Genomic DNA, 25,523 nt, shown 5'->3' with positions numbered 1-25,523 from the left:
AGGCTGAAAAGAAACTTAAGGTGAACAGCTGATGAATGGAGGAGTCCCATATTTCTTGGTCTCGATCGACCACTTTAGATTTTGTGTGTATTGGTCCTCAATTGCAAACGATGGAGAGTTTTCCCACATGCATTAGTTTTCAGACAAGCTCAGGTTTTCAATTTTCACTTTGTTTACTGATGCTCAGTGTGAATGAAGAGAAAATACCCTGACCATGGTATGATTCTAGTGGAGTTGCATTGCATCAAGCAAGAAAGCTATTTCATCAAATGGATTACAGGGCACACTAAAATCTGAGATTTGGGATCCACAATACATGGTATTCATAATTTTCAATTTTGAGAATTTCATTAGCAAAATATTTAATACATACAAATTTAAACCCTCTGTGACAAAGAGAAAATGCTATTTTGGGGCCTCCCACTTCACAGCTACTATTCCTAAGGCTAGCCATTGGAACTTAGTAACATCCAGCTATAGCATTAACAAGATGTTTCACCTTAAACATTATATCGAGATAAAAAAGATTCATTTGGAAACCCATCACATATGTATTCACAGGTGGTGGGTGTGGGTCATTGCATTTGGATTAAAAAGCAAATGTCTCTCTCTACATGAGAGGTCACTGGCTGGTGTAAGGCAAAATCTTTTCACTGTTCGGCATAATTAAAATATTCCAACAGTGGTTTCAGTAATTTAAAAATCACAGTATTGTTGTAATATTTTTCTAGGCTTCAGGAGCTCACCATTGTTTGGCCCAATCAAATCTGGGAACACTGGAGAAGTTATCACCCATCAAGGTAATTACTTTCAAGTTGAAATAATTACTCTATCAATGTTAATGGTCTTTCAACTTCAATAAAGCACTCACCTGCCGATAATCACGGCTAACCTCTTGCTCTAATGCAATTCCCTCTCTATTTAGTAGGTTATATTACAGCCGTTACAGTGGTCACTTGTCCTGAACAGCTGCTGAATTTCACTTTGATCGGCTGTGAACCATAAAAGAATTGGTCATCTGTGTATGATTCCCCCTCACCCAGAAGCCCTTGCAGAGCTCAGAACGTGATCTCTTGGCTACAATGGGGGATTCGGGAGCAGCCATCTTGTCTCAGGTACTGGTGACTTTCCACTGGCGACAAGAGCCCTGGAGTTCAATTAGCTTCTGCCCTTCACTGCCATTTACAGCTTGCTGTCTCTGCTAAATGGTGTATATTCTGAATTTATGGCCTGGGCCTGTTTAGAGTGTGGGCTAGTTCCTTTTACTTTCATATATATATGTGTGTGTGCATATCTATATATACACATATTATTAAAAAATTTTTTTCTTTGGTAAAAGTCACATAATATAAAACATACTATTTTAGCCATCTGGAACTGTTCAGGTCAGCGTTAGGTACTTTCACATTGTACAGTTCTCACTATCATCCATCTCCTGAATTTTCATCTTCCTAAACTGAAACTCTTTCCCCATTAAACTCTAACTCCCCATCTCCTCTCCCCTTTCCAGGCATCTACCAACATACTTTCTGACTCTCTGAATTTGACTATTCTAAGTATATCGCAAGAAATGGGATCAAACAGTATTTGTTAACAAGGCTCTGAGAAACTCTTGGTGTCTAAATAGAGCTTCCTTATAATTCAGTTAAAGAGCAGGAAAAAACAATATACCCGAGTTAAAGGACACAGAGTCTTCCTACCGTGTCCCATGTACCGATGGCAAAAGTGAGGTGGGTGGCTGCCACCTTGGCAGCATCTGTATGATTTGGGAAGTGTGTGTGTGTGTGCGTGACCAGAAGACCACGTGTTTTGCTGATATGATCTCGGCTCTAAGGGAGTGGGTGGGGTCCTGTGTGTGTCACGGCAGGTAAAGAGCTGCCTCCAGAGTGGAAACGGCCTGAGGAGGACTCACTCTGAGGGTGACCGGCGTGAGATGCTGATGGTCCTGAGGGGAGATGGGTCAGGACTAAACCTCAGGGAGATGAAAGGCATATTCTCGCTCTAGGAAACTTAGGAAGGAAACAGAGTCTAACCCAATATCTGAGATATTATCTGGAAATTGACAGTAAGGTATCAGGAAATGTTTGAACTTGCAAGCTCAGCAAGGGGAGGCCTGCTTAAAAGAAACACAACCTAAGTTTTTCCAAAGGGGCTTCTTAGGTGGCTCAGTAGGTCAAGAATCTGTCTGCCAGTGTAGGACATGTAGGAGACATGGGTTTGATTCCTGGGTCCGGAAAATCCCCTGGAATAGGAAATGGCAACCCACCCCAATATTCTTGCCTGGAAAATTCCATGGACAGAGGAGTCTGACAGGCTACAGTCCAAAGGGTCACCCATGGGGTCACAGAGTTGGACATGACTGAACATAGCACAGCAACACAGTTTTTCCCGTCATGACAAAATTCATATAGTTGCTTTACCCAAACCTAGTATTTTCTATATTTGCTCATTTTTAAGCCTCTGTTATTAAATAATAGGATATCTGAAGTTTTATAGCCTATTTATATTGCTATTTACAGTCTTAAAATATTTTGCACATGCATTAATTTATTTAGCCCTTACAACAGTCCTGTGAGGTAAGGAACACTATAGTTTAAACTTGACAATTAAGCAGGACGCCAGATCCACTTGAAGTCTAACAATGTGATCATTTGAGGAGAAGTGGACATCGTGGGACCTTCAAGCAGAAGACTCAACATACTGTAGAAGTCGAATCAACAGAACTTAGTAAAATATTGGGTATGGAAGTAGAGTAGAGGACTCAGGCCACACAGCTTATGGAGTGGCTGAAGCAACTAAAAAGATGATGGAGCCATTTAACTACGTGACAGAGTGCGCTGCAGAATAATGACTGGAGCTTAGAGAAACGTGTGGTCAGTACATAGCTCCTGCCTACTGAGAAACCTGTATGCAGGTGAAGAAGCAACAGTTAGAATTGGACATGGAAAAACGAACAGCTTCAAAACTGGGAAAGGAGTATCTGAAGGCTGTATACTATCACTCTGCTTGTTTAACTTATATGTAGAGTACATCATGTGAAATGCTGGGCTGGATGAAGCACAAGCTGGAATCAAGATAGCCGGGAGAAATATCAATAATCTCAGATAGGCAGATGACACCACCCTTATGGCAGAAGGTGAAGAGGAACTAAAGAGCCTCTTGATAAAAGTGAAAGAGGAGAGTGAAAAAGCTGGCTTAAAACTCAGCATTCAGAAAACTAAGATCACGGCATCTAGTCCCATCACTTCATGGCAAATAGATGGGGAAAAAGTGAAACAGTGACAGATTTTATTTTCTTGGGCTCCAAAATCAATGTGGACAGTGACTGCAGCCACGAAATTAAAAGATGCTTGCTCCTTGGAAGAAAAGCTATGACAAACCTAGATAACATACTAAAACGAAAAGACATCACTTAGCTAACAAAGGTCCATATAGTCAAAGCTATGGTTTTTCTAGTAGTCATGTACAGATGTGAGAGTTGAACCATAAAGAAGCCTGAGTGCCAAAGAATTGATGCTTTCGAATTGTGGTGCTGGAGAAGACTCTTGAGAGTCCCTTGGACAGTGAGGAGATCAAATTAGTCAATCCAAATCAACCCTGATTATTCACTGGAAGGACTGAAATTGAAACCGAAACTCCAATATTTTGGCCACCTGATGCAAAGAGCTGACTCACTGGAAAAGACCCTGATGCTGGGAAAGATTGAAGGCAGGAGGAGAAGTGGGTGACAGAGGATGAGATGGTTGGATGGCATCACTGACTCAATGGACATAAGCTTGAGCAAGCTCCTGAAGGACAGGGAAGGCTGGTGTGCTGCAGCCCAGGGGGTTGCAAAGAGTTGGACATGACTTAGTGACTGAATAACAAAGCAGCTCTCTTGAAAGTGTTAGGCAAACATCTGCACGACTTACAGAAAGTATCAGCTTTACATCTTCAAGTTCATCTTCCCTCTGAAGATCTGAGATCTAAGACAACTTATATAAGAGAAGATCCAGGTTTGTGAAAAGCAAATTCCAGAGAGGAATTCTGTAGGGCAGTTTCTCCAGGTTATCTCCTTACCACTTGAGAGAGGGATGGAAAGTGCTCTACACTCCTCTCTCAGGCATATGAAGGACATCCTAGGTAGGGGTTCCCAGCCTCCAGGATCTAATGCCTGATGATCTGAGGTGGAGCTTATATAATAATAACAGAAATAAAGTGCACAATAAATGTAACATGCTTGAATCATCCTGAAGCCATTCCCCCCATGTCAGTCTGTGGAAAAACTGTCTTCCACAAAACTCGTACCTGATGCCAAAAAGGTTGGGTACCACTGCCCTAGAGAACATCAGGAACAAATTGAGGGTGTCTGCAAGAAAGGCAAGAGGGACCGTCCACTCTCTTCAAGAGGCTGGCTATGGAGGTAAAGAGACTTATAGGGTAATTTTTATGCAGCCACCAGGGTAAAGAAGGGTCTTCTGAAATTCTTACATGATCCCAGGATTTGGGGATCACGGCCTAATACAGACGCTGATGTATTATGACCTGCTGCTCATTCAATGAATTCTCAAGTTCTGAGGCTGCCTGGGTCTCACCCAGCGGTAAGGCAAGTAGAGAAGATAGTGCTAGACTAGCTGTACTTTCCTTTTTTAATAGAACAACTTTTCCACAAGCCTATGAATGTCAAGAAAGGAATGAGTTTTGCTAACATGCTAGGCCCTGATATTGGCTGACGTTTTGGGAGAGGGGAACCTAGCAGTAGAAGGCTGTGGGTGGATCTTTGGGGGCAGTAATGGACAAGGGTGCAAGAAATTTGCCAAGGAGTGTGTTGCCTGCCTCAGGAACTGTGAAGCATGGAATTTCCCATGGGAGACCTCTATGTAACCCATAAAAAAAATCCCATGAGACACTTACACATACGAAGGCAACGGTAGATGAACCAGAACAATATTAGGCTCTGCCTCTTTTAGTTTAATTTTATCTTTTCTACCATGACCCTGGGGAAATCAACAAGAACAAAAGAAATAAAAACAGACATGCCCTCTATTCCCCACTGATGATGCCTTAACAAACATGTCAGGCTTCAGACTGGATCTAGACTGGATTTTTTAGCACACAAACGAGTCCTGATTACCAAAACTGGGCTGGTCCTTGTCACTGAAAGCTACTGGAAAACCATGGAACTTGCTCTAGAGATCTCATGAGCAAGGAAGGAAGTCCTAATAAAGCTTGTGGAATAAAGTGGTTGGAGATAAGTAAGGCCCTTCCAAGGAACTAGTTACACAAAGTTCAAGACTTACATGGTTTTTTATGCCCAATAATATTGAGCAAAACGTAGATCAGTTAGGTATTAGGATAGGGTAGGGTAGGCTATTAGAAAAAAAAGCAGAAAGATAACAGAAGCCTAATAAATGAACAGTTGAGATCAAACAAAGTTTTTTACAATAAAAAATGGGTTGTGCCAACACGTTGTTCTGTGTGACATCTACTCTCCCATATTTTGTATCTGAATGAATGATGTTATTACTCATATTCTATAATGTGAAAGTCCCAACTGACACAGAAAGTATGGCTATTGTTTTTACCACTATTTTTTTTTTTTAATTTTGGAACAACAGTCACCAAAGTAGTCTTTTTAGATAACTGTATTTCCCAAAGCATTTCTTTTGACTTATCAGTGGGTTTGGGGGAAAAATGCCATGAACAATCAGATTTAAGAGCTCCAACTAATTCAAGATCATATGTAAAAAGCAATAATATTTTACATTAGACTAAGCCAAAATGAAAATGGGATTAAAAATAAATCATTGATTTATTCACAAACTCCCTATCATATGGCAATTATAAAGAGTCTTATTTTTTTCCCCTTACATATCTACTTAATGGTAAAGAGATTTGTGACAACCACATGGGGACGTTTTGAATACTTCCTCTCTGACATTGGGCAAGGAAGTTTGCAATTAGAATCTAGAAACTAGAGTCTGTAATTCTGGATTTTATTTCCAGATCGGAAGCCAACTTTTAGTGACCCATATAATTTGCTTACTCCTCAGCACCGCATGCTTGATTCTATGTACAGAGCAAGGGACCATCTATCTTTCAGGGGACTGGGCAAGTGTCTAATCTGGGCTTGATGTTTTATAGCCCTGTGGGGTGAGCAGGGATATACTGACAGCACAGACTAACAGGTAAACCACTTTTGCCTTTCTGTCCCAAGTTATTTTTGCCAGTGTGATGGCAGGTGCCAGGGAGAAAAAGCAAACACGTCTGAATGGTGGCAACAGCACCGCCAACCTCGCCAGGAGTGTTCCCTGTAAATACCACCATGGAACTCTCCCGTGCCAAGCAAGGCTACATGCAGTTTCTCTCCTGACACCGCACAATTCATCACCGAGCTAACTGGGAGGGGGCTTAAGGACTTCTACCTAAAGCTGGTTTTCAGTAGAGGAGGGGCTTGGTTTGAAGAGATCCTAAGGAACAAGATATCTCTCTCTTCCCCTTAGAAGAATCTCTGTAGGTCCAAACAGAGAGGAAACTTTTCATGTGATTAAGAGAGAAGCTGGTGATACATTAAAAGCCACACTCTTTCCATTTCGTCTCTCCTGCTGCCTCTGCTGCTGCTGCTCCTGCCAACACATATGCTCTCCACCCCCACGGAGGGCCCCCACTGCCAGTTCTCCATCCACTGCCACCATCAGGAGGACGCATGCCTTCACTGCACCTGTTTTATGAGGCTCTCCTAGCTACGTCCACCTGTCTATAAACAGCTCTGGGGGGACTCTGGGACAAGTTAGTGATGGCACGACTCTACACGCAATTTATTGGTGACTTCTTGTGGGGGGATGGGATCCCAAGAGAAACAAGAGACTGAATGAGCGGCATTAGTGACACCTCTTGCAAGTCTGGGAACTGAAGTGTAATCCTGGATTGTGGGGATGGATTCTGTATCTCACTAATGGAAAATGTAGTTCCTTTGCTCTGGTGCATTTCAGCCATAGCTGTCAATGAAACAAAAAGTTGGAAAATGTCCTAGGAGAGGCACAGAAATGCAAAGAGGCAGTGAAGACATTTAGTTGATGTAGGAATTGGAAAAACAGTGAGTAGAGCCAGGAAGGTGATAGATTTAAAAGGAAATCACCACAGAAATGGCAAGGGCCTAACAGAAGCAGAAAATTAAGAAGTGGCAAGAATACACAGAAGAACTATATAAGAAAAGTCGTAATGATCTTGATAACCATGATGGTGTGGTCACTCACCTAGAACCAGACATCCTGGAGTGTGAAGTCAAGGGGGCCTTAGGAAGCATTACTATGAACAAAGCTAGTGGAGGTGATGTAATTCCAGCTGAACTATTTCAAATCATAAAAGATGATGCTTTGAAAGTGCTGCACTCAATGTATCAGCAAATCTAGAAAGCTCAGCAGTGGCCACAGGACTGAAAAAGGCCAGTTTTCATTCAAATCCCAAATAAAGGTAATGCCAAAGAATTGCCACACAACTACACTCATTTCATATGCTAGCAAGGTTATGTGCAAAATCTTTCCAGCTATGTTTCAGCAGTTTGTGAACTGAGAATTTCCAGATGTACAACCTGGGTTTAGAAAAGGCAGACGAACCAGAGACAAATTGCCAACATTTGTTGGATCATGGAGAAAGCAAGGGAGTTCCAGAAAAAAACATCTACTTCTGCTTCATTGACTACATTGACCGTATGCATCACAACAAACTTTGGAAAATTCTTTCACCTGTCTCCTGAAAAACTTGTATGCAGGTCAAAAAGCAACAGCTAGAACTGAACATGGAACAATGGACTGGTTTAGAATTGGGAAAGGAGTACATTAAGGCTGTATATTATCACCCTGCTTTTTTAACTTATATGCAAAGTACATCATGCACAATGCTGGGCAGGATGACTCACAAGCTGGAATCAAGATTGCTGGAAGAAATTAACAACCTCAGATAAGCAGATGATATCACTCTAATGGCAGAAAGTGAAGAGGAACTAAAGAGATTCTTAATGAAGGTAAAAGAGGGAAGTGAAAAAGCTGACTTGAAATTCAACATTCAAAAAACTAAGATCATGGCATCCAGTCCCATTACTTCACAGCACATAGAAGAGAAAAATGTGGAAGCATTGCAGGATTTTATTTTCCTGGGCTCCAAAATCACTTTAGCTGGTGACTGCAGCCATGAAATTAAAAGACACTTGCTCCTTGGAAGGAAAGCTATGACAAACCTAGATAATATATTAAAAATCAGAGACATGACTTTGCTGAAAAAGGTCCAAGTAGTCAAAGCTATGGTTTTTCCAGTAGTCATGTATGGATGTGAGAGTTCAATCATAAAGAAGGCTAAGCACTGAAGAATTGATGCTTTCAGACTACGGTGTTGGAGAAGACTCTTAAGAGACCCTTGGACTAAGCCTTGGACTAAGCAAGGAGATGAAACCAGTCAATCCTAAAGAAATCAACTCTGAATATTCATTGGAAGGACTGATGGTAAAGCTGAAGCTCCAATACTTTGGCCATTTGATGCAAAGAGCTGACTTATTGGGAAAGACCCTGATGTTGGGAAAGGTTGAAGGCAAAAGGAGAAGGAGGCGGCAAAGTATGACATGGTTAGATAGCATCACTGATTCAAAGGATATGAATTTGAGCCAACTCAGGGGAGACAGTAGAGGACAGAGGAGCCTGACATGCTACAGTCCATGGGGTCTCAAAGAGTTGGATATGACTTCGCAATTGAAAAACAACATCAACACATGAGCAGCAGAAATTCAGAAGCAAAGAAACTCAAAAGCCTGAAATGCCTAGTAGTAAAAAATCTGTGTCTCAGACTTGACTACTCTCTTTCCTTAGAGTCTCTGCTCAATAGCCCAGCTGCATGGCAGACTTCTCTCACACAGTAGAAGGTAGTATAGAGTACTGACATATTGAATAGTGTACTCAATGACTATTTGCCAAATTGGATTGAATTGTCAGTAACATGTTCTTGACTCTGAGGGTCCAATATATTAGTATAGAATGAAGTAATGCTATTTTGAATAGGAAGAGATGGACCTCAAATACAGGAGGAGGGATTTGGATAGGCTAAAAGGAACATTCTTCTCTGATAATGAGGAATTGGAAAGAAGAACCTCTAGAATCTCCTTCTTTAGGTATCTTTAAAAAACGGTTGAACACATTCTCTTGGGGACGTAGGAATGGATGAAACTCAAAGACAATAGTTTATTTTCCTGATTACTTCTTTCAAAGATGTCAGTCCATAAAGAGTCATGGAAACTTGGTCTAGTGAACAGTATGTCATACTTCTAGCCTGATTGCTTTGTGGAATACGTCCTTGATTGCTAGAAAATTCAAATGGGAATTTTCCTGATGACCCTAATGAAATTTCTTCTTGGAATATTCAGGGACAAAGATCCAGGTTTTGGAGGACCACTTTGAACACACATATACATACATTCAAAAGCAGAATGCAGAAATACTGTTTCTCAATTATTCTGGCTCTTCTTTTTAGCACTGCAAAGATTAATCTTTAGAAAAATGGAGGAATAAAGCAATATTGGTCTGGTAAGTGAATGTTGGGGAAGGCCCATATACCAAGAGACAGGCAAGGCTTAAAGCTTGAGGCCATAAACCTTCCTCTTTCAAAGGAACTTTTTAGTGTGATAAAAATAGAACCAAACAGATTAAATAAAGAACATAGTTCATTGAATGCTTTGAGTATTGTGCTGTAAAATGAAACTGGATATGAAGGGATGAGGGCTTCCCAGGTAACTCAGTGGTAAAGAATCCACCTGCCAATGCAGGAGATGCAGGAGAAGTGGGTTCAGTCCCTGGGTCAGGAAGGTCCACTGGAGAAGGGAATAGAAGCCCACTCCAGTATTCTTGCCTGGGAAATCCCATGGTCAAAGGAGACTGGCGGGCTGCAGTCCATGGGGTCGCAAAGAGTCGGACATGACTGAGCAAATAAACAAACATAAAGGGATGACTTAGAGGCTATTCACAATGGAATTCCAGTAGAACTTTCTGAGAGATTAAATGTTTAGGCTCATACCTCTGAAAACCATATTTTAAAAGATTAGAAGTTTAATAATTGCAATATTGATGTTGTCAATAAAATATATTTAAATTAAGATATCTCATTCAGAAAGTTCCTGTCAAGGATTTTTCAGTATTCTTCTTCCAGGGTGGAAGTTGAGGACATGAATACAAGGATATGGTGGGAGATAATAGATTTCCCCATGGATCACATAACTAAAAAAGAACGTCTACTCTTAAGAACATTGCTTCTAATCTTATAATGAGGGCACTGTTAAATGTAATATAAAAGACCATGATATATAAATTGTCAAATAAAAAATAAATTCTTAATTCTAAATATAAGTGAAGATTTCTTTCTGATATAAATTTCAGCAAAATCTTTTTGGATCCACCTCCTTGAGTAGTGAAAATAAAAACAAAAATAAATGGGACCAAATCAAACTTACAAGCTTTTGCACTGCAAAGGAAACCATAAACAAAATGAAAAGCGAACCCACAGAATGGGAGAAAATATTTGCAGATGAAGTGACTGACAAGGGATTAATCTCCAAAATTTACAAACAGCTCATGCAACTCTATATAAAAAAAAATAAACAACCTAATCAAAACATGGGCAGAATATCTAAACAGACATTTCTTCAAAGAAGACGTACAGATGGCCAAGAGGTATATAAAAGATGCTCAACACTGATAATTATTAGAGAAATGCAAATAAAAAAAATTAGTGTCACCTCACACCAGTCTGAGTGGCCGTCATCAAACATTCTATAAACAATATATGCCAGAGAGAATGTGGAGAAAGGGAACCTTCTTATGCTGTTCATGGGTATATAAATTGGTACAGCCACTATGGAGAACAGTATGGAGGTTCCTTGTAAAACTAAAAATAAAACTACCATATGGTCCAGCAATCCCATTCTAGGGCATTAGAGTTTTCTAATTTGAAAAGACACAAGCACCCCAATATCCACTGCAGTACTATTTACAATATCCAAGACATAGAAGCAACCTAAATGTCCTCTGACAGAGGAAAGGATACAGAAGATGTGGTACATACATACAAGGGACTACTGCTCAGCTATAAAAAAAAAAAATGAAAGAATGACATTTGCCACAACATAGATGGGCTTAGAGATTAACTTTCTAAGTGAAGTCAGCGAAAGACAAATATCATGATATCACTTATATGTGGAATCTAGAAAAAAAAGATACAAATGACCTTATTTGCAATACAGAAACAGACTCAGAGAACAAATTTATACTTACCAAAGATGAAATGTAGGGGAGAAGGAGTAAATTAGGAGCTTGGGATTAACATATACAAACTATATATAAAATATAAAGCCTTGTTGATAGTCAACAAGGACCTCCTGTATAGCTTAGGAACTCTACTCAACATTCTGCAATTACTTATATGGGAAAACATGGATACATGTATATGCATGACCGAATCACTTTGCTGTGCACCTGAAACTAACACAACACTGTAAATCATCTATATTCCAATAAAAAAAAAAATTAAGTTAAAAATGAAGATTTCTTTAATTAATATATTGCTTATCTCCTAGTCATATGAGAAATTTGAAAATTGGATAGTGAGAAAATATTACACTCTATTCATTTATGAAGATTCTTCTGGAGTTTCATTAAAATTTGTTTGCCTCACCTTATTTAGATATTTTGGGTATACTGTATAAGATAACCTTCATGTAAATTGGGCTTCCAAAACTGGAAGCATAGAACATGATCTGGTCTTTGAAAACAATGCTTTATGTTGTCCAGTGTTTCTTCCTTGTGAGGGGCTTTCATATGTAGCACAGTCATCGCACATTTGAAAACCATGTGTATTTCACTCCCAAGACCACAATGTTTCATCTTTCTCATGAAATCCCTTCAGTCTCAGGGTTTCCTGATGACCTCCCAGAGCATTTCTTTCTGTCTTTCCTATTTTACTAATATCTGCTACCTGCCCATCATTCTGCTCAATGCTGGGGAGAGTCAGGGCTGCCAACTAATATCTATGAGACATAATTTGATTAATTTGGGGTTTTACAGATCTTTACTAAGATTAAAATTTTTAAAAAATAAAATAATAATAAATAGTCTTTAGAAAAAATAAAAAATAGAGAATTACATGAAGCAAAATGTAAAGTTGTCTCCTCCCCCTACAGGTAGCTTTATTGATAAGGGCAGAGAAGTTCCTTGTCCCAATATAGCTCCTCTCTATACTTAAAATATTCTAAAACTTTTTATATAAATAGAATCACATTTACAAACTTTCCAGAGCATTTCTTGCTTAACACTTTTGATGTATGATATTTTCATGTGTTGTGGTTTGTGGCCAGTAGGTGGTGGGTTTGGGATCTGAATCCCAGTGTGGTGGAAATTATGGGCTGTAACCCACTACTTCGCTTACTTTTTAGTGTTCAATTCTCATCTCTGCAATATTATAAGACAGAAAGCTCCTTGACAGAAGGACCATCCTGTTTTTTGTATCTCCTATAGAACATAAGGCTATGCCAGGTATAAAGAAAGCTCTCAGGAAATAGAAGGTAAATTGAATTAAGTGGTGGTATGGGCCAGAGGAGGCCAATCCTGAAAAATCACCATTAAGTTATAGTGCATGTGATGTATAACTATATCTATATATCTAGATAGGTATATCTAGAAATTTAATTTTCTTTTTCCTCAAAGAGTCAATAATATCATATTTACATATGTGACATGTCTAATTTTATCTGAGCTTCATCCCTGTGAGGTGCAGAGGGAAACATTTAATACTTCCATTTAATGGGTTTGGAAGTCATGCAAAGAGAGATTCAGTTATTTTTTTGGCAGTAACACAGATTAACTATGATCTGAACACTGGTCTCCAGTATCTCCTACACTTAGTTCAGTATCCTGTCCCCATGACTACTTTGCAACTTTTGCACTTAACAATTCCTATATATTTAAGCATCAAGTAAAGAAAAATGATAAGCCAGCTAAGAAAATTAATGTCAACATATTAACCATATAAGTACCTATTCTTATACACAATGGAATATTTCAGCCATAAAAAGGAACAAAATTGCGTTAAATGTACAGCCATGGATAGTCATAGAGACTGTCATACAGAATGAAGTCAGAAAAACAAATGTATATTAATGCAAATATGTGGAATCTAGGAAAATAGTACAGATGATCTAATTTGCAAAGCAGAAATTGAGACACAGACACAGTGATCAAGCATATGGATACCAAGGGTGAATGAAAGGGTGATAGGATGAATTGGGAGACTGGGATTGTCATATATACACTACTGATGCTATGCATAAAATAGATAACCAAAGGGGGAAAAATAGATAACAAACAAGAACCTACTTTATAACAAAGGGAACTCTACTCCAAGCTCTGTGGTGACCTAAATGGGAAAGGAAATCCAAAAAGAGGGGATATATGTATATGTCTAGCTGGACCATAAAGAAGGCTGAGCACTGAAGAATTGATACTTATGAATTGTGGTGCTGGATAAGACTCTTGAGAGTCCTTGGACAGCAAGGAGATCAAAACAGTCAATCCTGAAGGAAATCAACCCTGAATATTCACCGAAAGGACTGATGCTGAAGCTGAAGCTCCAATATTTCGGCCACCTGATGTGAAGAGCCAACTCATTGGAAAAGACCCTGACGCTGAGAAAGACTGAAGGAAGAAGGAGAAGGGGGTGGCAGAGGATGAGATGGTTAGATAGCATCACCGACTCAATGGACATAAGTTTGAGAAAGCTCCAGGAGATAGTGAAGGACAGGGAAGCCTGGTGGGCTACAGTTCATGGGGTTGCAAAGAATTGGACATAATTTAGCAATTGAACAACAACAATAGCTAATTCACTTTGCTGTATAGTAGAAACTATTAATAACAGAACATTGTAAAGCAGGTACACTTCAATAAAAATTAATTAAGAAAAATCTAAGTACCTGTTATTATTTTTCTTTTTTTCTTTTTTCTAAAGTTCTTACCGTCACTATGAAAGCATGCACTGCAGAGAAGTTCAAGGTCGGGTCATCAGTTCTCTGTTGGTAAACCACACGATACTGGAAGATGATGCCATTGGGAGAGTCCGGCTCGGTCCAGTTAAGCAGAACTGAATGCGCGCCAGTGACTTGAGCCCAAGGTGCTGGAAAATCTTGAGGTGGGGCTTCCAGAGTGCGTGCTGACAACCACAGACTCTCCACAGAGCCCTTGGAGTTACAGGCTCTGACCCGATATTCATAGAGCGTGAAAGGCCTCAAAGTGTCTGCATCGTCAATAAATTCAAGGGCTCCTTCTGACCAGACAAACACAAGGGATTCCTCTTCAATGCCAGTAGGACGTCTGAAAGGAAACCAGGAAGGAATCAGTGACACCACACACTCAAAAGACAGGGTGTGGACAGAGTAAGAAATTGCTTTTTAGAAGAATTTGTTACAAACTCAATTTTTCAGCAGTCCCATTAACAAAATGAACATGGTAAGTCTAGTAACAGGAATTTACTTTGGAACTCTTTAAAAGGTAAAAGTCAAATTTATTTCAGATGGCTTCTCCAAAACCTAGGAAAAAGCAGAGTATGCTCAAAAAATTCTTTCAACTCTCTAAGAAAGGAATTTAGTCCCATCTTTAGATTTTACTGATGTCAAAACTAGGGCTCAGGAAGTCAGACAGAAAAAAACAAATAACTATCACTTTGTTGTACAGCTGAAACTAACACAACATTTTAAATCAATTATATTTCAACCTTCCCCCTCCCGCAACCCTCCGAAACCCCTAAGGCCCATGCAAACTCTTTTGGTACTCAATATATAGAGCATTGGAGAAGAAAATGGCAACCCATTCCAGTATTCTTGCCTGGAGAAGCCCATGGACACCAGAGCCTGGCGAGCTACAGTCCACGGGATTGCAGAGTCGAACACAACTGAGTGCCTAACACACACACACACACACACACACACACACACACATAGAGCATTAAATGTCTAAGTACGAGAAATGGAATTGTCAGTTGTTAGAATGACCCCAAATATGTGATATGATATTTTGTTTGGAACAGACACTTGCTAATCTGGGTATAACATCATGATGCAGACCTGACCACAATGGGAAGTTTCCAAGGAACTGCGGTTGGTCTCTGTGTTACCAGCATCTGAACCCAGTAAGCTCAATAAAACTTTTTTAAAAATTAAAGTACAGTTAATTTACAAAGGTGTGTTAATTTCTACTATGCAGCAAAGCGATTCAGTAGATACATTCTTTTTTATATTCATTTCCATTATGGTATATCTGAGAATATTGAATGTAGTTCTCTGTGCTTTACAGTAGGACCTTGTTTATCCATTCTATATGTAATGGTTTGCATCTACTAACCTCAAACTTCCAGTCCAAATAATTTTTTGAATGAATGGCTCAAAGGCATATAATTCCAAGGCTCTTCTGCATCTTTGCCTTGTCTCTGTCAACCCTTCTTTCCTATGAGGGTAAGTATGCTAAGTTGGGGAAGAATTGTACCCAAGGGATGACCCTTTCCTCCTTTCGCTTCATCTCCAGTTGAGAAGAGATTGATGAATAAATCAGTATTTTCCAGGCTGTTAGGGGTATTTAATTAACTCACTCTTCAGATGCTGGCATGTTCACATGCTGCCATATCAGATTAACCATCAAAACGGAAAGGGTTATTAAGACAAAGTAAACGACAGTACCTTTCAAGAAAAGGCAGGATATTTAAAATCTTTGGCTTTGAGAATTTGACGATCCTCAAGTTGATGAGTCCCTATGACCTAGGAATGAGCAATGACAGTCTACCTGCTGGAGGCTGTGGAGAATTCACAGATAATCCCAGTGACCTGCAATTACGGTTCAACAACCCACCTGATTATTTTGCGCCACCATGCCTGGGCCAGACTGCACCCAGCATAGGTGTGCAGGGTTTGGCCTTCGTACTTGCTGCAACCAGGTACCAGGTGAGTCAGTGGGATGGATCCATTCTAATGAGGACCACAGGGCTCATAGCCAAAAACTCCTCTCAGTAAAAAATTTTAAGTTTTAAAAATCTGTACTATGTAAGAGATGAAGTATTATGTTAGTCCCAAGTTTATCCACCAAAATAGTTGGAGGATGCAGACTGTTTAAATAATCAGTTCTGATACGAAATAATTAATATTATAGTGAGGTAACCATTCCATCTGTGGTATTTAAAAAAAAAAATAGGACATTTTTATGTCTGAATGAACTCTGAATAGAAGATGTTGAATAGACAACAATTATTTCTAATTTATTTAGGATGTAAGCTTCAACTGTTCATTTAACTGGAAGTGTTACCTTCTGAACAGTCTGTGTGCAGGAAAATCACATTTCCAGTTCTCTCTGAAGAACCAAATAGTTGGCTCTGCTTAAGCTCATGGGGGAGATACTTCAGTAATTCCCTCTTTTAATTCACATTAATTTAATGTTCCTTAACACTTAAGAAGAAAACAAAAATAATTATTAAACCAGGAACTATATATTTTAAAGGGCATTCACACTTATGTTGTCTTCATGTAGTATAACCTTTTAAAGAACTCCCTACCCTCTTAGAATGCCAGCAGCTCTCAGTGCTTATCTTCAAAAGCAAATTAAAATAAAATCCTATAATTTAATGCATTTCCCATAACAATTTCAGATTATGAGACTGCCAACCTTACCTCATGAAGAATATTAAGAATACTCTGAATTTAAATAAATAACCAGAAACACCTGTAGTCACAGGAGATGGGTTGTAGGCCTTGCCTTGCCACACCATTAAATGATCTTGGGCAAACTCACCTGTATTCTCTAGTTTTCATTTTACTTTGTAAACTGGAATCAATAATCTTATAGTGCATAATGTCTAGAATTTGGGTAAGAATTAAGTAATTCTTATTTAATTATGCACATGAAAATCACTGGGTCAAATGTAATACATAATACAAAGGAAGTTATCATTGAAATGATGTCCAAAGCCATAAGAGGGTGTGGAGAAAAGGGAACCCTCCTACACTGTTGGTGGAAAGGTAAATTGGTGCAGCCCCTATGGAGAATAATATGGAGGCTCCTTCAGAAACTAAAACTAGAATTACCATATGATCCTTGCAATCTTCTGAGTACAGATCTGGAAAAGACAAAAACTCTAATTTGAAAAGATACATGCACTCCAGTCTTCACTGCAGTCCTATTTACAATAGTCAAGGCATGGAAGCAACCTAAATGTCCATCAATAGATTAATGGATAAAGAAGATGTGGTACATATATATAATGGGATATTACTCAGCCATAAGAAAGGACGAAATAATGCCATTTACAGCAACATGGATGGACCTAGAGATCATCATACTAAGGGAAGCAAGTCAGACAAAGACAAATACTGCTTGATATCACTCATACATGAAAACTAAAATGTGACACAAATAAACTCATTTATAAACAGGAATAGACTCACAGATATAGAAAACAAACTTATGGTTACCAAGAGGGAGAGATGAGGGGGAGGGATAAATTAAGAATTTGGGATTAAAATATGCACACTACTATATATAAAATAGATAAATAGCAAGGTCCTACTTTATAGCACAGGGACTATATTCAATACCTTGTAAAAACCATAATGGAAAAGAATCTGAAAAGAATATCTATATGTGCATACATATATATGTGTGTGTGTATATATATATATAAAACTCAATTTTCTGTACACCAGAAACTAACACAACATTGTAAATCAACTATACTTCAATTAAAAAGAAGAAATGATGTCCACAGCCAATGTTGAGGAAGACAAATCCAGTAGTTGTGTACAGGCTGCATTGACCAGGAAGTGACAGCATGTCATCACACAATGAAGAAGTCATCTCAACAGTCTGTACGAGAATAAATGTGAATCCTGAACTAGGCTGCCGGTAGAGGAAGTGTAAACATAGTTGATTTTAAAAATGCTTTGGAAAGTTTGAATCATCTCACTTTCCTGAGTGCGTGGCTGCTCTGGTGCTGGGGGAAAAGACTTCAAATACCTTCCAAAAATTTTAAAGCTTAATTGCATTTAAAACTCTTCAGTGATTTGTCATGGAACCGGCATGTGTTTACCACTCCAGATTCACCTTCTGAGATTTCTATTCCAATTTTACTTTCTGGTCAAAATCCAATGTTTAAAAAAAAATCCAGTTGCTTATAAAACCATCCAATCCTTGCCCATGTTCCCCTTGTATACCATATTTCACTCTTCCATGCTTGGATATCTGTTAATCCTGTTCTGCAATGCCTTGCTGCATTTCCCTTCATTTCTCTCCTCCCTTCTATAGGTTAACTCCAAATCAGCTTGTAAAACTCTACCCCCACTTTGTCCAGTAAGTCTTTCCTTTGCTTCTCTCTCAAACAGGGTTAGACACTTTTTGCACTGACAGCCTTTCAATCATGTCTGACTCTCTGCGACCCCATGGACTGTAGCCCGCCAGTCTTCTCTGCCCGTGGGGATTCTCCAGGCAAGTATATTGGAATGGGCTGCCATTCCCTTCTCCGGGGGATCTTCCTAATCCAGGGGTTGAACCCAGGGCTCCTTCACTGCAGGCAGATTCTTTTATCATCTGAGCCACCAGGGAAGCCTCAAATAGGGTTAAAATATCCTCCTATGTGCTCAGTCTTTTCCTTATGGACTCACTTGTCACAATGTATTATAAGAGACTTTCCTTTTTCATACCTCTCCTCCTATCCCACAAGCTCCCTGAAGGCAAGGACTCTCCTTATTCTTGCACACACTCTCGGCACCTAGTGAAGCTTGGCACACTGTAGTGGACAATGAGTATTTTTTGAAGCAGTGACTGGATAACCGACTGGCTGACAAGAAGAGTCCAAAGTTTTGGTTCTAAGAAGAACCAGAAGAATGTTCTCATTATTAAGTTGTCTCTCAACTCTAAACCTACCCTTCTGTATTTGCCTTTATGACAGTAGGACTGGGACGCCATCATCTACGTTTCTGCTCTACCAGCTGACTCTATGTTGAGCTCTGCCAATAGGGGGTGCCAGAGGGTGATGCCAGAGAACTGAAAGGAAACAGGAACTGGCTCCTCCCTATCTGCTTCCTGCTGGCTTGCTGATTACATAAGGTTCTCTCCAAGAAGGATTTTTCACCTTGGAGGCAGTAGATCCTTCTCCCTTAGAAGCAGATGATTCAAGTGTGACATTTCTCCAACACTTGGAAAGCCAGCTTTATCTCATGCCCCCTCCTACAGACACCTGCATCAGCTGGTGGATGCCCCGCCCCCGCCCTCGAATGTCTGGGTCCCAGCATCAGAACTGCTCCCCTCTAATCTTCTGAGTTTTAATAATTCAAGCTATTTCTCTTTGTTGCCTCAGTCCTATAGGCATTAGCTCTTTCCTGCAGTTGCCATCTCCATGATATCTTGAGTTCTCTTTTCATCTTTCACTTACCTAATCAACAACTTTACCACCAGTTAGTAATTCTTTACATTAAATTCTCTGTTAAAATAACTGGTGTGGTTTTTCTTTCTTGAGCAGACTTTGATTGCTATAGAAAATGAGGATGATGCTCACAGAAAGAGGGAAATAAGAAAATCATAAAGAGGGTGATGATAGATTTTCATCTGGACTCACTGAACTTATCATTTTGTCTTTTTCACACAGTATTACATATTGACTGTAAAAAGTAACTAGAAAATACAGATGAGCAAAAAATTCAAGAATTATCCATAACTTATCTCTGGGTGATGAACACTGTTAACTTTCTTTTGGTGTTTAAATTTCCAGATGTTTATTTGTGTACATATAAATGTAAAAATATCCTATATATTTAAAGAAAAGCAGAATCATTCTAGGTGTATTGTAGTACCATCTTCTTTTATTATCATTAATGCCTTTCTATATCCTGAAATATAAATATATAACTGCCAGATTTGTCTTCCCAAAGCATGGCTATGGATGGTTAACCTTGGATAACTTCCTATTTTTTAAAATCATGCTTTATGTTTAACACAGTACTTTCACACACATGATTTAATTACCATGAAGTTCTAGATGTTATTTTCTATGTTCATTAGCCTAACTTACATGAAAATGAAGCTTAGGGAAAATAGTGACTTGCCCAAGGTCACATAACTAGTAAGTGGCAGACCCAGGGCCTGAAAGCTGTATCTTCTGACTGCAAATGCCATGCCCTAGTCAATCTATCACATTGTTTCTCTATTTTACCCCAAATCTTCAATGATTCACATTGTTTCCAAATCAAAAACCTAAACTCCTTAACCTAGTATTCAAAGTCTTCCAAAATCTAGCATCAAGCAGATCTTCTAAATTTTCCCTACAAATAACAAATGTCCAGCTAAGCCTGACTGCTACTGGGACCTTATACCTTCAGTGTTGGGAATGTTGCTTATTCCATTAATTTTATTCACCTGAGATATCTTTGCCATCAGGTAATGCTTGCTAATATTTTATCTACCACAAATGAAACAATGCAAAGTCCTGAAATAAGTGAGATGACACATGGGGATTTTGTATAGGTGACATTTCCAATCAGTAAATTATAAAATAATGTTGACAAATTGTGTGTGTACTCAGTCACTAAATCATGTCTGACTATGTAAGACTCCATGAACTGCAGCCCTCCAGGCTCTTTCCATGGGATTTCCCAGGCAGGAATCCTTGAGTGGGTTGCATTTCCTTTTCCAGGCGATCTTCCCGGCCAGGGGTCTTGCATGCAGGCAGAGACTTTACCATCTGAGCCACCACCAGGGCTCGGAGGGAAGGGCAGAATGGGGTGAAGGCGTAAAACCTTCTAGTATAAAAGAAATAAGTGTAATGTACAGCATGATGACTAGACCAATAATATTACGTTGCAAATCTGAAAGTTGCTAAGAAAGTGAAAAGAAAATTCTCAAAAGTAAAAAAATTTGTAACTTTGAATGGTGACAGCTGGTAACTAGATTAATTGCGGTGATCACTCTGAAATGCACACTAATGTTGAATCATTATGTTGAACTCTTGAAACTAATACAATGTTGTTCGTTAATTACACTTCAAGTAACAAAAACAAAATCCAGTATACATTTAGATATAAGGAATAGAGCCATAAAAGCATAGGAAGAAACAATTGATGTGTTATTTTTAATATGATCACTAAAAGAATTCCATTAATATACACAAATATAGGTAAATTAATAAGAAACTGTCCAAACAAAAATAGTCTAATGATATATACTATACTATATACACACAAATACCAAATGTATATTTGAAATTAATAAACAGTGTGGCTTATAATGACTAAAATTTTAATTAAAACAATAATAACATGCCACTTAAAATACTGAACTTGAAAAGATTTGAAAGATTATGGTTTTAATGTTGATAGGAGATTTCAGAATTAGAAATTCTTACATCCCATTTTTGAAAGACCGTTTAGGAATCTCTAAGTTTCCAAGGTGGTGCAGTGGTAAAGAATCCACCTGCCAATGCAGGAGATATAAGAGACGTGGGTTTGGTCATTGGGTCATGAAAATCCTCTGGAGTAGGAAGTGGCAACCCACTCCAGTATTCTTGTCTGGAGAACCCCATGGACAGAGGAGCCTGGCAGGTTATAGTTCCTAGGTTGCAAAGACTTGGATATGACTGAGAATGAACTTTAACAACCTCTAAAGGTTTAAAATGGACAAAATTGGATTCTGCACTTCTAGTACTAAGGATAATCTTCCATATGCTTATTGTAAAGATATTTTTGGAGAATTGCTTTTGTAATGAAAACCTGGAAATCACCTATTTTGCCATCAATAGGGGGCTGATTAAATAATACAAGATACATATTCATATAATAAAATATTGTTGAGTCTAAAAAAAATGATAGGTGTGTGTATCTAAATGCAGAAATAAAATTTGAACAATTCTTTTATGTAAGGGAAATTAAAAATAGAAAACATTAATGTTACAAATATTAAAATGAATAATAGTTATCTATCAATGGGAATTATATATGACATGGGTATATCATAAAAAAGGCATTAACAACCTCTGTAATATTCTGTATTGTCAAAATTTTTTTCCAATAAAGTACTTCTAATTTAAACAGTCATTACATTTTTATTTTGTAAAGCCAAGTCTTAATGACATTAACTATATCCAAGAATTCTCCATCAATAAAAGTGTTCCATAAATATTTCAGGAAGAATTCTTTTCTCCTGTATATTTTTTCACATTAAATAAAATGTGACAAATACTTATAGTTCTCACATTATATTGCTTGTTTTTCTGTTTGTTTAGTTTGACTTATATCTCCTACTATAGTAAAGGTCCTTTGTAATAGAGCCCAGACCTTACAGTAGAAATAAACATTATCATCCATTCTCCATCTATCTATCTGTCTATATCTATCTGCTCTATCTATCTATCTTCACATCCATACTTCCTTTCCACATAACACAAATTGATCGCATAAAAATTCCTTTACCTTTCAATCAATGCCCCCTTTTTCTTAGTTTACTCAATCAGCTTAATTACTCATTCTAAAAAATATTATTTACAGTACCCTGCTTGAAATATTCTTCCATATCACCTGTCCATTCAAACTATCTCAGATTTTAGCCTTCAAAACCTTATGCAGCTTTTTAGAATACTCAATTATTTGAGTACTTGGAAGGCTCATCAGTTTTTACTTTTACAGTCTTTAGCAGGTGTTGGTGTTTGTATATTTTTGTCTTTTATTGAACACTGATCAAATCATTTTTTTAAATTAGAGACTGCTTTTGAGAATTAAAAACCCATGCATTTTTGTCTCTCTCAAAATAGAAGCTCCTATTGGGAGATCATTTTAATATGTGTTTTATAAGGTCTTAAGAAAAAGTGTTTGGTGGATTTTGTAAATGAAGGTTGCATTTTGTGGGTGAATTTTGCCATTTACAAGATTACAGATATAAAATAAAGGGGAAATGCTGAAGAAGCTTTATTATACAAGCCATACTTGTATAAAGCCTAAGATGGCCTTATCTATAACCCTATTAGTAAACAGTTTGCAAAACATTAACATAAAGTTTGTCTCTAATGTAGGAAATCTCTTTTGTAACTCACATGTGGTCAACAAAGTAGCCTAAATAATATATCAAACTAACAGGTGAACTAACCAGAAGCAATCGGATTAATAGTCTCCTCCTTACTAGGTTATTTTTTGTTTTAGTTTTTAAAGTCATAAATAGCTTATATGCTTATTAGGGCAGACCTCCCCCCCGCCCCCCACCTTTTTTTTTTTTAACAGGGTGCTATCTAGAGGCAACATGTAAACAATGAAAGAGAAATACTGAGGGAAAATGCTTTGGTGAGTTGGAGAGAGCAGAGTGACAAACATTTTCAAGACGGGATTGGCAAATTGACTTCCTGCAACTTAATGAAAATATCTGCATAGGTCAAACCCTGTCTTTGATTTGAGCTAAATGGATTTCCTTTGGTGGTGATAGAAGAAAGAAGAGGCACATGATGAAGCAGAAATTGCATGCCATAACCTCTCCAGAAAGCCCGCAGGCTCATGGCTATAACCATATGAGGGGCTCTATGGAGTCCCAGAATGAAAAAGAACTATGTGTCTACATTCTATTTCAGTCCTTACAAATTTCTGATTTTTTTTGCAGCTATCTAAGAAAAATTTGATATTGTTGTTGTCTAAGCACATTTAAACTTCAGCTGAAATAACTGCCAAGTGATTCATGCCTATGTAGGTGAACATAACGATTGTATCTGAAGCCCCAGCGCGCCATTTTCATTTCACTTTAAATAAAAAACAAAATGTATCTATGTCAGTCAGTGCCCTTCTGCTGTACTCAGAGGTATCAAACAGGCTACAATTATGATTGTGAAGTGATTGTGTCACATTGGAGGAAGGTTTATTGCTTTTGAGTCTGCTAGGCAGTAACACATTCTGTTTCATATTACTCTTTATATCATTGTTTGGCTGTGACTAGAATAATCAAATGCCATCAAATGCTGTCAAATTCAATTTACAGTACTTTTCATTGAAGCAGGCTTTCTGCATTATATTTCCTGTTTTCCCTCTCTATAGCTGCCATGGAATAGTCACTGTAATCATGAGCTTTATTTACAAAACCAACAGAGTGAAGCCACATCCTGGTCTATAACAGATACTTTATTTCCCTTTATTCAGAATAGGAATTTGATGTGCTTTTCTCATACAATTAGCATTAAGTAGATGAAAGAAAACTATTCCAAGAGGATGAGCATTTTAGAGGCTGCTCTAACGTGCTTAGTGTAAAATGTAAATTCACATTAGCCATTTTTACATGTTTGTGTGTATTTGAATCAGAAATATTATTCTTCAAATTAATGTTTGCTGAGAGGAAAACATTTTGCTTGCTCATTCTGGGCAATGTCATTTACATAAAGAGAAATGCAATAATACTTTCATCCATCACAATCTTCCTACAAACCCAGAGATGAAGATTGGTCTAAATCAAAGGGTTTTACCATCTGAAGTTACAAGAGGAGCCTAAACTAAGTTTCACGATGTGTCTAGGGCACAGGACCAAACGAGGGAGGGCTAGGCTCCAGGAGAGACTAACAAAGGATGCTCGAGTGGGATGGGGATCTGAGGAAACATGTGGGCTTTGTACGCCTGATGTAAATAGATGGCTTTTGGAAAGGGGTTTTCATCTGCAAAAGCTTTATGTCTGCCTGTGTCTGTCTTAGAAAGTGTCTCTTCTGTTTCACTGCTATGATCTGAATGAATGTGTTCCCCCCAAATTAATATATTGAAATCCTAACCACCTAGGCGGTGATATTAGGAGGTGACTAGGTCAAGAGGGTGGGGTCCTCATGCACAGGATTAGTGCCCTGATAAGAGTTCCCACAGGACCCCCTGCCACTTTTGCCAGGTGAGGACACAGTGAGAATATGACCATCTGTGAAGCAGGAAGTGAGCCCTCAGCAGACAGCAAACCTGCCAGCACCTTGATCTTAAACTTCTCAGCCTCCAGAACCATGAGAAATGAATACCTGTTGTTTATAAGTCACCCAAGTTGTGGTATTTTTGTTACAGCAACCTGAACGGACTAACACAGGCGGCCAGCTCTCAGCGGCGGGCTCTCTGCTCTTGTCTCTCTGCTTTTGTTTTACTTTGTCCTTTCCTGCTCTTTCTCTTCCTCTTTCCCTTTCCTTCTCTCTCTGTATCTATTTCGTTTCTCTCTCTCTCTCCTCCTCCTATTTATTCATTACACATTTAAAGAAAACATTAATTTAAAACTATGTCCATGTTGATCAACTGAAAGATGGATCAAGGAGCACAATGTCCTCAAACCAAACTGCCCAAGGAGTCTCAGTCTCTCTGTCTCCCCTACCCCCTTCAAAAGATGCACCATCTTTTGAAGAACAGAAAAAGCCCTTCCAATTTCACATATTAGGTGGTGAGAAATAACTAGATTTCTTGTCCTAGACCTGGTTCTTCCTCTGGAATGACTATGGTTCTTGGCCAC

At 38.5% G+C, this 25,523-nt stretch overlaps 1 protein-coding gene across 1 annotated transcript in view; it reads right to left on the bottom strand.

Annotated features, from left to right (window-relative positions):
• Nucleotides 1-25,523, bottom strand: part of USH2A (usherin) — an 893,901-nt gene that overhangs the window by 123,013 nt on the left and 745,365 nt on the right. Inside the window, exon 61 of the mRNA XM_043484771.1 lies at nucleotides 14,021-14,375. Within this exon, the coding sequence (XP_043340706.1) occupies nucleotides 14,021-14,375 (355 nt within the window). The remainder of the gene's footprint in view (nucleotides 1-14,020; nucleotides 14,376-25,523) is intronic.

This window comes from Cervus canadensis, chromosome 13 (genome assembly GCF_019320065.1).
Source record: "Cervus canadensis isolate Bull #8, Minnesota chromosome 13, ASM1932006v1, whole genome shotgun sequence".
Classification (NCBI taxonomy): Eukaryota; Metazoa; Chordata; class Mammalia; order Artiodactyla; family Cervidae; genus Cervus; species Cervus canadensis.
The sequence above is the reverse complement of the archived record's forward strand: the minus strand, read 5'-3'. Positions and strand labels throughout refer to the sequence as shown.